The sequence below is a fragment of the Oreochromis aureus genome, linkage group 17, assembly GCF_013358895.1.
Source record: "Oreochromis aureus strain Israel breed Guangdong linkage group 17, ZZ_aureus, whole genome shotgun sequence".
Lineage (NCBI taxonomy): Eukaryota > Metazoa > Chordata > Actinopteri > Cichliformes > Cichlidae > Oreochromis > Oreochromis aureus.
The window spans coordinates 17,279,295-17,292,996 of NC_052958.1; the positions used below are offsets into that span (position 1 = coordinate 17,279,295).

At 40.6% G+C, this 13,702-nt stretch overlaps 1 protein-coding gene across 7 annotated transcripts in view; it reads left to right on the top strand.

The window, feature by feature from the left end:
• LOC120433879 overlaps positions 1–13,702 on the top strand; it is a 99,176-nt gene that overhangs the window by 53,101 nt on the left and 32,373 nt on the right. For 6 of the 7 annotated variants that reach the window (XM_039600840.1, XM_039600836.1, XM_039600839.1 and 3 more), the window contains 3 exons: positions 3,452–3,634; positions 7,221–7,297; positions 9,140–9,245. In XM_039600840.1, coding sequence (XP_039456774.1) covers positions 3,452–3,634; positions 7,221–7,297; positions 9,140–9,245 — 366 coding nt within the window. The remainder of the gene's footprint in view (positions 1–3,451; positions 3,635–7,220; positions 7,298–9,139; positions 9,246–13,702) is intronic. The other variant, XM_039600837.1, reaches the window with a different exon arrangement.

Consider the following 13,702-nt stretch of genomic DNA (forward strand, 5'->3'; position numbering starts at 1 on the left):
TCAGGCTGATGCGAAGCACAATTTACATTTGTATAGGATATGACAGATTTAAAGTTTGACTGAGCAGGATTTTTTTTAAAAATACAGATATTTAATCAGGCTAAACTTCAAGAAACTGCATAAAGCAGACTCAAAAACAGCCTTTTATTTCAAAACAGACCAAAGGAACTCAGGCCTGCCTCTCTAAACACCAAAACAATTGTGACTGGACCAAGAAAACCCCAAAAGAAAATAATGGGGAGCAAATTGCAGCTTCAGATGAGAGACTTTGCTGCATGTGCTTTAATTTGTCCTCTTTAATGACTTTGTAGGACTTAAAATGTGACATGAACCTCTTTTAAAAAACCTCTGTCATTCCTCATGACCTTTACTGATGTTGCACAACATCACTTCTGATCAGCGCTTTGAAGAAACCGTACAGCAGTTCATTCAGGAGTGTGTCACTGTGACGCTGAGTGGGTGGCAACCACAGTGTCCAACACCTTAATCACAGGATTAGTCATTTGTTATCTGCCACTGTGTTTGCTGAGTGTCGCTCAGTCTTTGGGCTGCTTGTGGCTAACGATAGATTAATACCCGACCTAACTGAAAGTGCTTCCCGCCACATTATGTTACAGCCACAGTTATCCCAGGGATTTCCTCTCAACGACTTCTTAATTTATCAGCAGCAGAAGCAACAGTTCCAATTTTCTCACCTGAGGGATTACTTTACCAGTTCCCAACCGAAAACACTTAACAGAGGAATGTGCTCTGTGTGGACGCAAATGCAAAACTTTCTCTGATGTGGAGACTTTTCTAGCACTGCTGGGATGCTGCTGGGAGTGTGTGTGTGTGTGTGTGTGTGTGTGTGTGTGTGTGTGTGTGTGTGTGTGTGTGTGTGTGTGTGTGTGTGTGTCCATGCAGCAGAGCGTAATGTGTGAAATCCCCTCAGATAGGAATGGCAGCTCCACACCGGGGATTTGCATGGGCAGTGAGCCACACTGTCACTGATCCGCTTTTAATTGGGTGTGACGGCGAGAACTTTGGAGCCTGAGGGGGGAATTGTGTGTGTGCGTGTGTGTGTGTGTGTGTGTGTGTGTGTGTGCGTGTGTGTGTGGGGTGGTGGGCTTGAGGTGGTGTGCTGTATAATTTACAGTAATTCAATAATCCAGTTGAATCATTTTTTTTCAGCAGATTATTAATTTTTCCAACATCTTTATGGTTATAATACAAATATTAGACTGTGTTCTACTCTTTCAAGACTGTATTGTGTTTTATACTAACAAAAGTCTTTGAATGCATTTTATGTTTTACCTAATTTACTCTTACTTTTACCAGCTCATTAAGATGATGTCATAAGATGGCTTCCTGCGTACCTCATTCCCAGAATATAAAACACCTTATTATACTACATGGCGTTGGTTCCATCCCCAGATGTGCAAAGCACAAACCGATGGCCATAACTTGATGGTAATGGTCAGGCTTTATTTGCCTTTAGTAATTAGACCTTCCAGTGTATATTCACATATTGGTTCTAAATCATTTCATAGAGTGCTTTATCTTACTAAAATAAAAAAGCTATCCCAAAAGCTTTAAAATATCTGCATTCAGAAATTTCTCATTAGCATGTCACTGAGGTGAATATTTTCTCTGCAATTTTAATATTCACTGCAATGTTTTCATCCTGATTTCTTGAGCCAATCAACTGTCAGCTGTTGAAACTTGTATCTATTTAAGTAAGTAAGTAAAATATAGCATGTGTCAAGACAAGAAAGCAGAGACACAGTGCTTTACAGAGGTGTCTGTAAAATATATTAAACATACTTGAACGAATAAAACAACCCAGAACAGTTTTAAGCTTTTTTTAAGAATATTACAGAGTTGCAAAGTTTTATAACTAAGGAATGAAATTCAAACTCCCTTTTAGTTTTCACACAGGTAAGTAGGAGCACGAGAAGACCCAAATCTGCAGACCTAGGGACCCGACTTGGAGAATAAAGGTGGAGTAGGTCGACAATATAGGTGGGGGACACTCACCTTGTTGGGCCATAAAAGTAAGAACCCAGATTTTGACCTGACAGGAGGCCAGTACAGAACCTTTAACAATTGGAAGACGTATGAGAAGATTTACGAATAAGAATAAGAAATATTGTGGTCATGTTTTTGTTTTTTTCTTGTTTATTTTGTTTTGTTTCTTGGGTGGGCTCTCAGCTGTGGGTGTGTCTCTGGGCCTGTACCCAGACTGTTCATTGGATAATCCAGCCCAGGTTGATGTGATCTAAGGTCCTGTTGTTCTGCCGTTGAAATGGTACTTGTTGCTATTTTCTACCTTATAAAATATACCCATTAATACCTTAATTAATGGGTAGTGAATTTTGTGACTTTTTCTAAAAGATGAACTTTTTTACTAATTTATTAGTTTGTCTTAGAAATGTTTTACTAGCTATTCATTTGTACACTTAGAAGTTGGCTGGTATTTTGATCTATTCTTTTTACTTACTGACCACTCAGCAGACCTGCACAGCTGATATACATGGCAATGCTTTTTATTTAAATGAAACCGTAAAACTTTGTTCATATATTTATATTTTACTCATTGACAGCACACATATACTGCACCCCTATGTGTGGGAGTGTAGTATGTAGTTTTAGTTCATTTGGTGGTTATTAGTCCACCCTGCTGAATGGAAGTAATGGGCAGGAGTGTTTTCATCAATGGTAGCAGGAGGGGTGGTTTAAACATACACTGTTGGATTTAAAGTTGTTTTTGGCCTCTTTGTTTCCCTTACTGTTTGGTTAGATTTAAGCACCAATAAGAAACCAGAAAGTTCGGCGTAGGTTAATTAAGTAAATAAATGAGTACTTTGATTATTTAAGGGTACCTAATGGCAACATTTATATGACTTAAAAAGAACTCATAAATGCTGTTGAATAGGTTGATAACAGGCTGAGATTGGCATGTGGTGTGTGGTTTTGTCGCCCCAACTGGATATTTTCTGATATTCTCATATTGTTATCAGGTTAACTTGAAGTAAGGCAACAGTGCTAACCACCGTGCTGCTCGCTTCTATGACAACCATATAAGGAAATTCACTCCTACTGACATTTGTTTAGATTTTGTTCCACAGGTGTTACTTTTATGAAAGATGACCTCCATTATTGGAACTTTGGCCATGTTTAATATGTGTATCCACCATTATTCATATTTATAATAGTAAGCGTTATTATACTGTTATAGGATCTTTTCTATCCTATCTACATTAACATTTTACATGTAAATGTATTAATTGTAAACGGCTCCAACATATCTGGAGCTTTAAAGTTTATTTTTCTGATGACTATTTGAAATAATAACTGCCTGGACTGACTGGTCTGTTTGTCTTATCTTTACTGCAGAATATCAGAGCTCTCTGAACGATTCACTGTTTGCCAGATCTTGTTTTTCTGGTGTAACATCTGCTGCCTCCCCCAGCAGAGCTGTCCCCCGGCCTCGCAGCACTCACAATGGGCTGCGACTCTGGAAATCTGGGCTCCCTGTCCCGGGTTCAGCTGCTCCTCCTGGACCGACCGGCGCCTGAGACTCTTTTGAGTCCCTTTGAGCTGGAGGAGGAGATGTCCCCGAGGTCCGATCTGACGATGCAGTATGATTCAGCAGGTAAAACATCAGCAATATTAAGCACGCAAAAGCTAAAAATCCAAGCTGTGTGGAAATGTAAAGACCTTAAATGTTATGAATGGAGAGAAGAGGGGTTGGTGGGTAGTTTGGGAGATTGCAACATAAACCCTGGATTTAACACAACCCTGCACAAACATGCAGATACACCTGATACAAGTAGCTTGTTAATGATCAGGGGACATTGAGCCAAAAGAGGAAGTTCAGACTCAAAGAACACACTCTGACTAACACCCGTTAATTCAGTTAAGATGTTTCTGAACAGTCTGGATCGTTTGTGTAAGAGTGAGAAACCGAATTCCTTCTGTTTTAATTCTGTTTTTGCATGTTTGTTGTGACTTAAAGGCAAATCTGAGTTGACAGAGCGTAAACCTCCTGCTCTGACGGTTTGAGTGAGATTGTGTGATAAGCAAAAACCGTCACTGTAATAACAGGCAGCAGCCGGACAGGTGTGCCTGTGTGCGTGTGTGTGTGTGTGGTGTGTGTGTGTGTGTGTGTGTGTGTGTGTGTGTGTGTGTGTGTGTGTGTGTGTGTGTGTGTGTGTGTGTGTGTGTGTGTGTGTGTGTGTGTGTGTGTATGTCTGGAGAAAACACATAAGACCTTACATGGGGGGAAAATATGACCCTGAAGGTGTGTTTTCTCCATCTACGGCTGGCCTTGAGAGTAAGCAATGCATTTATGGTGTAAATCCCCCTTTTTTTCTTTCTTTAACAAGTTGTAATATCGACTCTCATCTGCTCCCAGGCATGCCGCTGCGAGCTCTTAACTGCTTTTCTCTCAAGGTGTGGTGAGGCAGAAAAAGGTTTATAGGGATATCAGGATGTGCCATATTAATAAAGATCAAACCGCTAGAGTGGATCATTAACTGGGAAAGTCCGACTAACATAGCCAAACACACTTCGAAACAACACTGACACATAACACAGGATAAGAAACTGAGAAGTGTGTGTGCAGAAAACCCCTGCTGTTTATAGACTGATAAGGCACCAGAGAGGAAGATAAACACTGCGGATGTTTAAGAGGTCAGTTCAACCCAATAATGAAGAAACATCTCTCACTTTAACTCGGCTCTGAGATTTTTGGATCTGTTCAAAAACACTGAAGATCAAGAGATCTCGCTCTTCATCACTACTGGAAGATTTTTTCACATAACCTCATGTTTGAGTTAATTCTGTTCATGTCTTTTAGACACGAACACTGTTGTGGATTAACAAAAGTGACATATTCTGATATTTTAGTGTTAAGATGACAATCTCTGATGGTGACTTAGACCTCAGATGGTTAATTTTTTATAATAAATGAAGTGTGTCTTTCTCCCTCACAGCCTCTCCCTGAGTCTGATTCTCCTGAAGGTTTCTTGCTGTTAAAACAGTTTTTCTTCCCACTGAGGCCAAGTGATTTCTCATAACAGGTTGTCTGATTGTTGTGGTTTTCTCTTTATGATTAGAGGATCCTTTTCTTACAATATAAAGCACCTCGAGGCAAATTTTGTTGTGGTTTGGTACTATATAAATAAAACTGAGTTGAATAAATATAATACCAAGCATTAAACTGATGTGCTTCCAACTTTTTCTCCCTAGTTGGGCTTTTTTACCCCTCAGCTTCAAAGGCTTGGGGTATTGTTGTCAGCCCGCTGAGCAACCAGGCAGGCAGGGTGGACATGCAACTTGGTGAATGAGGGGATGTAGGATTTTCAAGTTGATACCATAGGCACATCTACTGAAAATCCCAGATGTGATTGAAAATCACTGACCTTCAAGGTCAGAGGGTGTTTTTTTTAGAAAATCTTATGAATTCAGTAACTTTCTGGGAGCCAGGATTTTCAAATTGATACCACAGGTCTATCTACTAGGTGGTGACAGACAGTTTTTTTTCTTTGTTCAAACACGGACCTGTTTAAACAGACCTTGGCTTAATAGTATTAATGAATTAATAAGCTGTGTACTTTATTGTGAAGAAGAGACTGGGAATCATGTTTTATCTGTACAAAAAACTGATCGTCTGCTTCCCTAACATCCTCCTCTGTCACACCAACCCTCTGCACCTTCTCCTTCACTATACTACAAGCTTCTCTGTGGTCTTCCTCTTTTCTTCCTCCCTGGCAGCTCCATCTTGAACATCCTTTATCCATAATATCCCAAATCCCTGCTCTGTCCAAACCATCTCAGCCTTGCCTCTTTAACCTTGTTTCTAAACTTCTAAACTAGACCTGAGCTGACCCTCTGATGTATTCACTTTTAATCCTGTCCATTCTGGTCCCTCCCAGTGAAAATCTCAGCATCTTCAGCTTGACCCGCTGTCTTTTTATCCCTCAGTCGTAAAACGCTGAAAGGGTATTATCATCCAAACTGCTTGGCAAGCAGGGAGGGCAAGTTTGTGAATGCGACAACTTGAGAACGAGCTGACATAGGGATTTGAAATTCGTACCGTGGGTGCATTTTTGAAAAATCTCAGACAAGTTCGAATCTCAGTGACCCCACCTCAAGGTCAGGAGCTCAAGGAGAGGATGTCACATGACTTCCCAGCGTTTACTGGGTGAACCACTTGACAGCGTCACAATTTATGATACTCTGTCTTCTTCTTTTGTTTCCAAAATATTCTTCTAAAAACATTCAACACCTTTAGTTTAATTCAGTTATCTGTACAATGGCAAATAACAACAACAGTCGCCTCAATCTGGCATTAGATAAAGACCCAACAGAGTGAAAATCCCAACAATCAGGCAACAATTTTGTCGTCAGTTTAGTAATAAACAGTTAGTTTTGCAGGTTTTCTCAAGCATCCTGAGGTGTCCAGTTGCAGACCCCCTGATTTGCATAAAGTAACCTAAAGCTGCCAACATTACATTGTATCTCTAGTTATACAGACAGTGTGTGGGAAGCTTGAAAATGATGGAGCTTGTGGAGACTTGCATCAACACTGTATGATGACAGTGTTTTTGCTTTTCATCTGGGGGTCAGTCAGGGCTAGTCAGTCACTTTGGTCCAACACTCTGGTCTTCATGTAATTATACCTTTGACCTCAGACTTTTTAAACTGTAACGGTTTGTGGCTTAAATTTCTCTGGGTGAATTTCCGCTGGAATTCCTTTAAATTGTCTTATCAGTGGAAATCTCCAAACTGGGCAAAATAAAACCATATTTATCTGGCTCGTGCCCAGCATAAAAAGAAATATAATCACCACGGTGTTGTTAGCATTCATGCATCCATGCCTCCGATGTTTACAAAAAGACAAAATCTGTCTGAGTTTTCTGAAAGCCCGTCTTTCCTCTCTCTGTGTCTGCAGAACAATGTTTACACCTGGCACGCTTCTGCAGACAGGTGCTCCTCTGGGGTTTTGTTGCTCCATTTTATGCCATTATTTGCTCAGAGATTAGGAGCCATAATTGGAACTACTACACAACATTACTCATATCTGAGCACACACACTCAAGTACAAAAAGACAAGCGCATGGAAGTGTGTGCCAGAGGCCAGCACTTATGTACACAGATGCATGAACACAACTGCTAACACACAATCGCTTCCTCTCCCTCCTGCCTGACGCTGTGTTCTTTGCTGGTTTCGTCAGGTGTTTCGAGGCCGCTCACAGCTGGCAGCGTCTCTGAAAGGTTCAACTCTGCAGGGAAAGTCCAAGAAAACAAATCGGTGAGTGCCGCTGCTCCTTGTGAAACCAGTTTTGGCTCTCTCACACACACCCCCAAACACACACACACTCACCCCTCCTTCATTCATCTATCAGATTTCCTTCAAAAGCAGGACTGTGCTTTGTTGTGAGCAAACACTAGACCTTGAGGAATCAGCTACTATCGCACAACAGCCCCAAGCAGTGCACACATCCCACACAAAGACACCCTTTTACAAACTTGAACCAGCATGCATTTATAACTGTCATGCCAGTAAGACAAGCCAAATTGTTGATGATAATTGAGACACAATATAACAGAGGGCACGCGGCGTGCAGCAGGTGTGTGGTTAATCAGTCACGCGCTGCAGGAGTAGGGGGAGGCCCGACTGTATGGTAGGCTTTTACGCCACCTCATTGATGTGTCGTTGTGGTGGTGGTGGTGGGGTTAGAGCTCGACACGATAGGATTCTTTTGGAGGATGCACCACCACCAGGATCAGACAGGGTTTGATGGGGTGAGGGGTCGGGAGGGTAAACAGGGCTTTTGCACGCTGGGCTGCAGTGGAATGGATGCAGGTGCTCCACGTGATCTACGATTAATCTCCTCTTTATGACGGATGAGAGGGAGCCCCTGAAAAGCATGAATGAGAGCCATAAGCCCCCCACAATTATGCCTGACCACGATGGGGGTCTAGCTGGAGTGCTCAGAGCAGGATTCATACAAACATTTGCATAATTCACCTCACTGAAACCAAGTATCCACACACAGGATTATTTACAATGAAGAGAAACTCATAAACCATTAGTAGGTTTTTCAAGATAGAAGCCATACTGCAAGTTCTTCCTCACGTGCTTCTTCAGAGGCAAACCTGACGTTATTAAAAGTTTTGAACCTACTTCCCTACTTGCTCATTTTGATTACTCTGCTGTGTCTTTGAAGAAAAAAAGGAAGTGCATGTACTAGGTGTTGGTTTTCAGTATTGGTGGTGGGGACAGGAGGGGGTCCTTTTCTGCATCAATGTATGATAAAATTGTCTTTTTTATAAAGATGGAAACACAAAAATTAGACAGCGAGTGGCAGCTTTCCTAAAGTTCCTCAACTCCTTTGCCTCATGTGTTTTATTGCAAACACAGGAACGAGCCATCTGCGTACCCAACAAAAATCTACACTAAATAATGAAACAGAAGTTTAATCTCAGTTTTTGTAATGATGCACGCAGATCAGCCACAATATTAAAACCACCGACAGTTAAAGTGAATAACACCAAGCAGTCTTTGCAAAGACACTCCCCGGTGGCAGCAGCTTCCCACAATAAATGGTAAATACTTTATCCTCAATTTGAGTACTAAAAGTGCTTTCTTTCTACAAGGAAGGATCAAACCAACATCTTTCCCATTATTAGAAGTACTGCTATACTACCTGAGCCCAACCATGCTGCAAAAATCACCATGGAACTAATAGAGAAACAAGCAAAGCCTCAGGATATTCATATAGCTGAGAACTCCCAGAGTCAGTTAGGGAATTTGAAAAAGGGGGAAATTATGTGAATGTGCACAGGGTTAATTTCCACCCCATCTATAGCTTGGTACATTATTTAATCATTTACATATAAAATTGCTGTTTACACCTCAAGTTGTTAGACATGACAACAAATAGAACAAGAAGAAAGATCCATGTGCATGTGGAAATTTCTAGATATGGGGGCTATCGCAGACTTGTACTGAAAGAACCGCATATTACATTACCCAGGTCAATCTAATTCCACCAGAACCTTAACCTAAAATAACTCCTTCATGTTTCTGCTGAAAAGCGGACTAACTGTTAAATGTTAAATGATTTTTTTCCCTTCTGTTTCTGTGCAGGATCAGTCTGAAGGAGGTTCAGGGTCGCCATCGTCATGGATCATAGACCCAAGTCCGTCATTCGACATGTTCAGATCCTCCCATTCTCCCTCCCAGTCCAGCCACAGTATGTTATCCATTAGATTTACTCAGAACACATATTTTTTTCAGGCTCTGTCTGCGCTGCCATTACATACCACCTCTGTTTCAAAACTAAGAGCCTACTACAACAATACTTAATCAATACGAGAGCCCATCTTCACCATTAGCGCTTGATCCAGTAAAAGCCCACTCAGTCCCTGTCGGCTCTGCTTTATTAGAGGCCATTGTCTCCTCACTGTCAGCGCTGTGTTTGGCGTTCCCTTGCCTCCGGTACACTTAAGCCTGTTAATCCTCGCTAGGGCCAGCTGGCCTGCAGTATCACCTTCACCTGTAGGGCCAGCTTGTGCACATTCATGAGTGATGGTTTAGGGGCAGTGCTTTACTGTATGGACCACAAACACTAGAGAGCTGGCAGCAAAAGGCCAGAAAACAGGCAGGAGTGTTGTCAGCACAGTGGAAATGGAGAGCCACCCTTGAAGTAATAGCTCGCTCTTTTTCCTCCCACCTTCATTTGACCACATCAGTCAGACTGTGATCATTTTCTTTCTTTTTCACTGGTGTCTTACTTATCCATTATCCGTCATTGTGCTATAACACTAATGATCCATGGCCTGCTGTATTGCTAGAGGAAGTTACAAATGCATCCATCACAGCTGAGATTGATGCGTCCGAAGGCTGAGCTGCAGGGCGCAGCGTTGTGTCCGCCAAGTCCAACATGTCTGATGCCACTGTCGGCTGATTGACATAAATAACATAATTATTCATTTTTCATGCTTTGCAGAACTTGCAAAACTGATGTTTTTTAAGTGTTCCAGTTACGTTAAATGGATAAATAGTTTTCCAATATAATGCACTGCTTTTCCTTTTACCATCATGTCAGCATTACAGAGGCGTTAAAATAAAAAGTATTTCTAAATCTTGATACAAGGTATCAGTCATGAAAAACGATTAGTTACAGAAAGTCTCCTTGTGAAGGATTTCGCATATGTCACTTTTCAAAGCACACGTTGGCAAAGTGCTTCAGGGTTTAATAAATATACAGGACACAATCAGACTTTCAAGCACATTACATTTTTATATAAATTCATCAGCGTGTGTGACATGGACTGGGTGTGGGGGTCCAGGCCTGTCTCAAAAATGTCACACCTCAATAGGTCACATGGGTGGGACAAAGCTCTTGTGGTATTGACCCCACGCCTTTTTCCACACCTTGACTCATGTGATGACACACTTGATTAATAGTGCGTCACCTACCCTGCTGCAGGACAACCCCCTACTGGGATTAAAAAGCTGTGACTGTCCACCTTTTGATTTTAGAGCTGAAGAGAGGATGAGAGGGTAAAAACAAAGCAAAACAATATGAATTCCTAATAAAGTTAATAATATATAAATAAATAAAACAGCCAATAACTAAGATGTGCAAATATGCAAGCGTGGATAACATCTTGTGTCACCAAAAGTTCTCCTTTTATATCAAAGACAATAATTAAAATGCCCTTGAACTTGGACATCCAGGCAGCCAAGGATGCAACCTGGATGTCCAAGCTCAAGTTCTGCTGTTTTGCATCATAGTGTAATTGTGTTTTTGAAGAGATACGTGTTTGATTCAGTTTAGTCACTCAAGATTTTCCGTCTGATCAGGTGATACCCTTTGGGACAGCTTTGTACATTCAGATCCAGTCTCTTTATGGATGAAGACCTTTTCTGCCAACAGGAACATGCAAACTCAAAACTCTTGTTATGAAGACAAATTTTAGTTTCAACGAGGTACGGAAGTGATTGAAACTTAGAGAGGTATCTCCTATAAAAGAATTTGTGAGGACACCCAGAACCTCTTCTCTGTGTTTTACAGGTCTTTCCTAAAGGTTGACTTTACTGTGTAACATATTTATTTACTTCCTCTGTTTCTGATTGTAAGAAGTGACCACACAAGTTAAGAGCATTTTATGACTCTTTAAAGGCATTTTTACAAAGACTGATTGATTTATTAGCTTGTAGAAGGTATACAATGTATATCCATTGTCTAGTTACACAATAAGTGAAATTCCATTAAGCTGTAAAATGCTTCTTTTTTGGTTCCTGACAGATTTTAGAATAAGTCTTTGCTTGTTTAACTACCCTGCAAAACTTAGGCAAACATGAAAAAGATGTCATGCAGAGGATCCCGGTGATGGCTTGTGTGCTTTGACCTTCTAGAGGCCAAAGACACGGTCACCCTCAGAGGGAAGGGGTCATTAGCAGGCCGTGGAGAGGTCGCTCCGGAGGTTACGGCGCCTCTAAAAGATCCCCAGTGTGTGGCATGTCTTTGTGTGGATAGGTGAGATTTGGCTACCCTGGACGTGCGAGCAGTTCAACCTTTCATTTAAGCCCCTAATGGAGGGAATGACCCCAATTTGACTCCATGAGAATATTGGCATCCCTTTTGTAGGTTTAGTGTGATGTACAACTTCTCAGAATGGATTTGAAGATTATGTCAGATTTCCATCCTGAATGAACTTCCCTACATTTGTAGAAGTCATAGATCCAAACCCTACAATTATAGTATGTCCATCACTTTTATTAATAACAAAGGTTTTATGGATTGTATCATCCATAAAACCATACAACCAAACCATAAAGCCATCCATTGTTATTCATTGGACTCATGGAACTGCAATCGTTAAATTGTTGCTGGTGTTTCCAAGCAGCACATCTATATTCAGGCTAGCATTGGCTGAAGCAGTGAAAAGACATATACAAGGCTGTCCTGCCCTATTCAGTTTATTTATTAATTATGTTTATTATTATTATGATTGTTGTATATATGGTACATTATTGTACCATGACTGAAAGCCCAGCCAAAATACTGCAAACCATAGTTTAAGAATAATAACATCAAAGTGGACTTCATATGACAAAGCTACCAATGCTGGAGATATGCTGAGTAATGCTAAGTCATGTTGAGTAACTAAGTTAAATTCTATTAATTATCACTAACCTGGTGCTGCAGATGACTGCCCCTACTTCAGGCTGGTTCTGCTGGAGGTTTCTTCCTATTAAAAGAGAGTTTTTCCTTCTCACTGTCGCCAAGTGCTTGCTCAGAGGGAGTCAATTGATCGCCAGAGTTTTCTCTGTTTTTGTAGGGTCGTAACCTTACAATATAAAGTGCCTTGAGGTGACTGTTGTAGTAATTTGGCACTATATGAATAAAACTGAATCAAATAGAACCTTATAATAATAATGATAATAATGATATTATTATTAATGTGTGACGGGGCTTCATGCACAAATTGCTTGTTACTCAAACATTACAGCTGGGTGACTAATTTTAGCTAGTTCATTCCTAATAGTGTTAGTGCTAATGGAATTAAATTTAAAGCACATAATTCATTTCAAGTTCAAGTGTTATTGTCAAATACACAGTAAAAAAAAACATAGTTCCCAGTACAATTAAATAATTCCATTGCTGTTCACAACAGAAAAGAATCCAGTGATCATTTAAAAACAACAGAAACAATTATAAGAGCAGCATATGACAAAATACAGTAGAAATAAATGCATAATATAATGTAAGATAAAAAAAATCAAAAATCAAAAAATATGAGCTGAAATATGCTATTTACATAATTATACAATTTACATTCTTTTTAAGTTATTTTGTTCTTATATAGAGATTTAGGTGGTGATTATCAAAAGTGAGGCTTTGAGGCAATAAGCTCAATACCAATATTGTTACCAATAAATTGGTAAAAAGAAAAAAAAAAAAGAGTTAAATACATAAAAAATCTTCTGCACCTTCTACTTTGTTTTGGCCAAGCTCCATGAGTACTTATATCATGAATTTCCTGTAATAGAATTGAATAAAATAACCAATTTGTAATCTCTACAAAGCTCTGCCCCAGATCCCCACATCAATGAGTCATCCATCCCTTTGGATCGATTGAAAATGGTTGAATGATTCAGAGATTAAACCAGACCCAGAAATCAGCTGCTACAAGATGCCCTGGCTCCCCAGTGAGGCCTGCGATAAGACCTTTGTCCATCTTTGCTCATTAGGAATTCATAGGTAGAATAATCCCTTCCCTCGTAATTGTTTCATGGCTGTTTCTCTGCTGCTCGGTCACTCTGTGTTCACCCTCAGAGTTTAGCATTCAGCTGCAACTAAAGATGTAAGTGCCCAAATGAATGTGGCGATGTACGGGGCCACAAAGAGCACTAATCTGAACTGACCCCAGTGGATTGTTCCAGGGAAGTTGAGGAAACTACGGGACAGATTAGGCTGCAGAAAGACAGAGGTGATGCAGCCAGAGATTAGTCATGTACTAAGCAAGGATCGTTTCACCCCCTGTGGACCACACACTAACAGTGTAGCCATGTCACTATTGTCTCTGAGCCACCATCACTGTGGACTCATTGGCTATTGTCTCTGAAATCCTCCGGCGTTTCCCAAAAACCTGGACTCAAGCCCATTGATTGGCACTTGTCAGGGCAGATAGAGAGGGT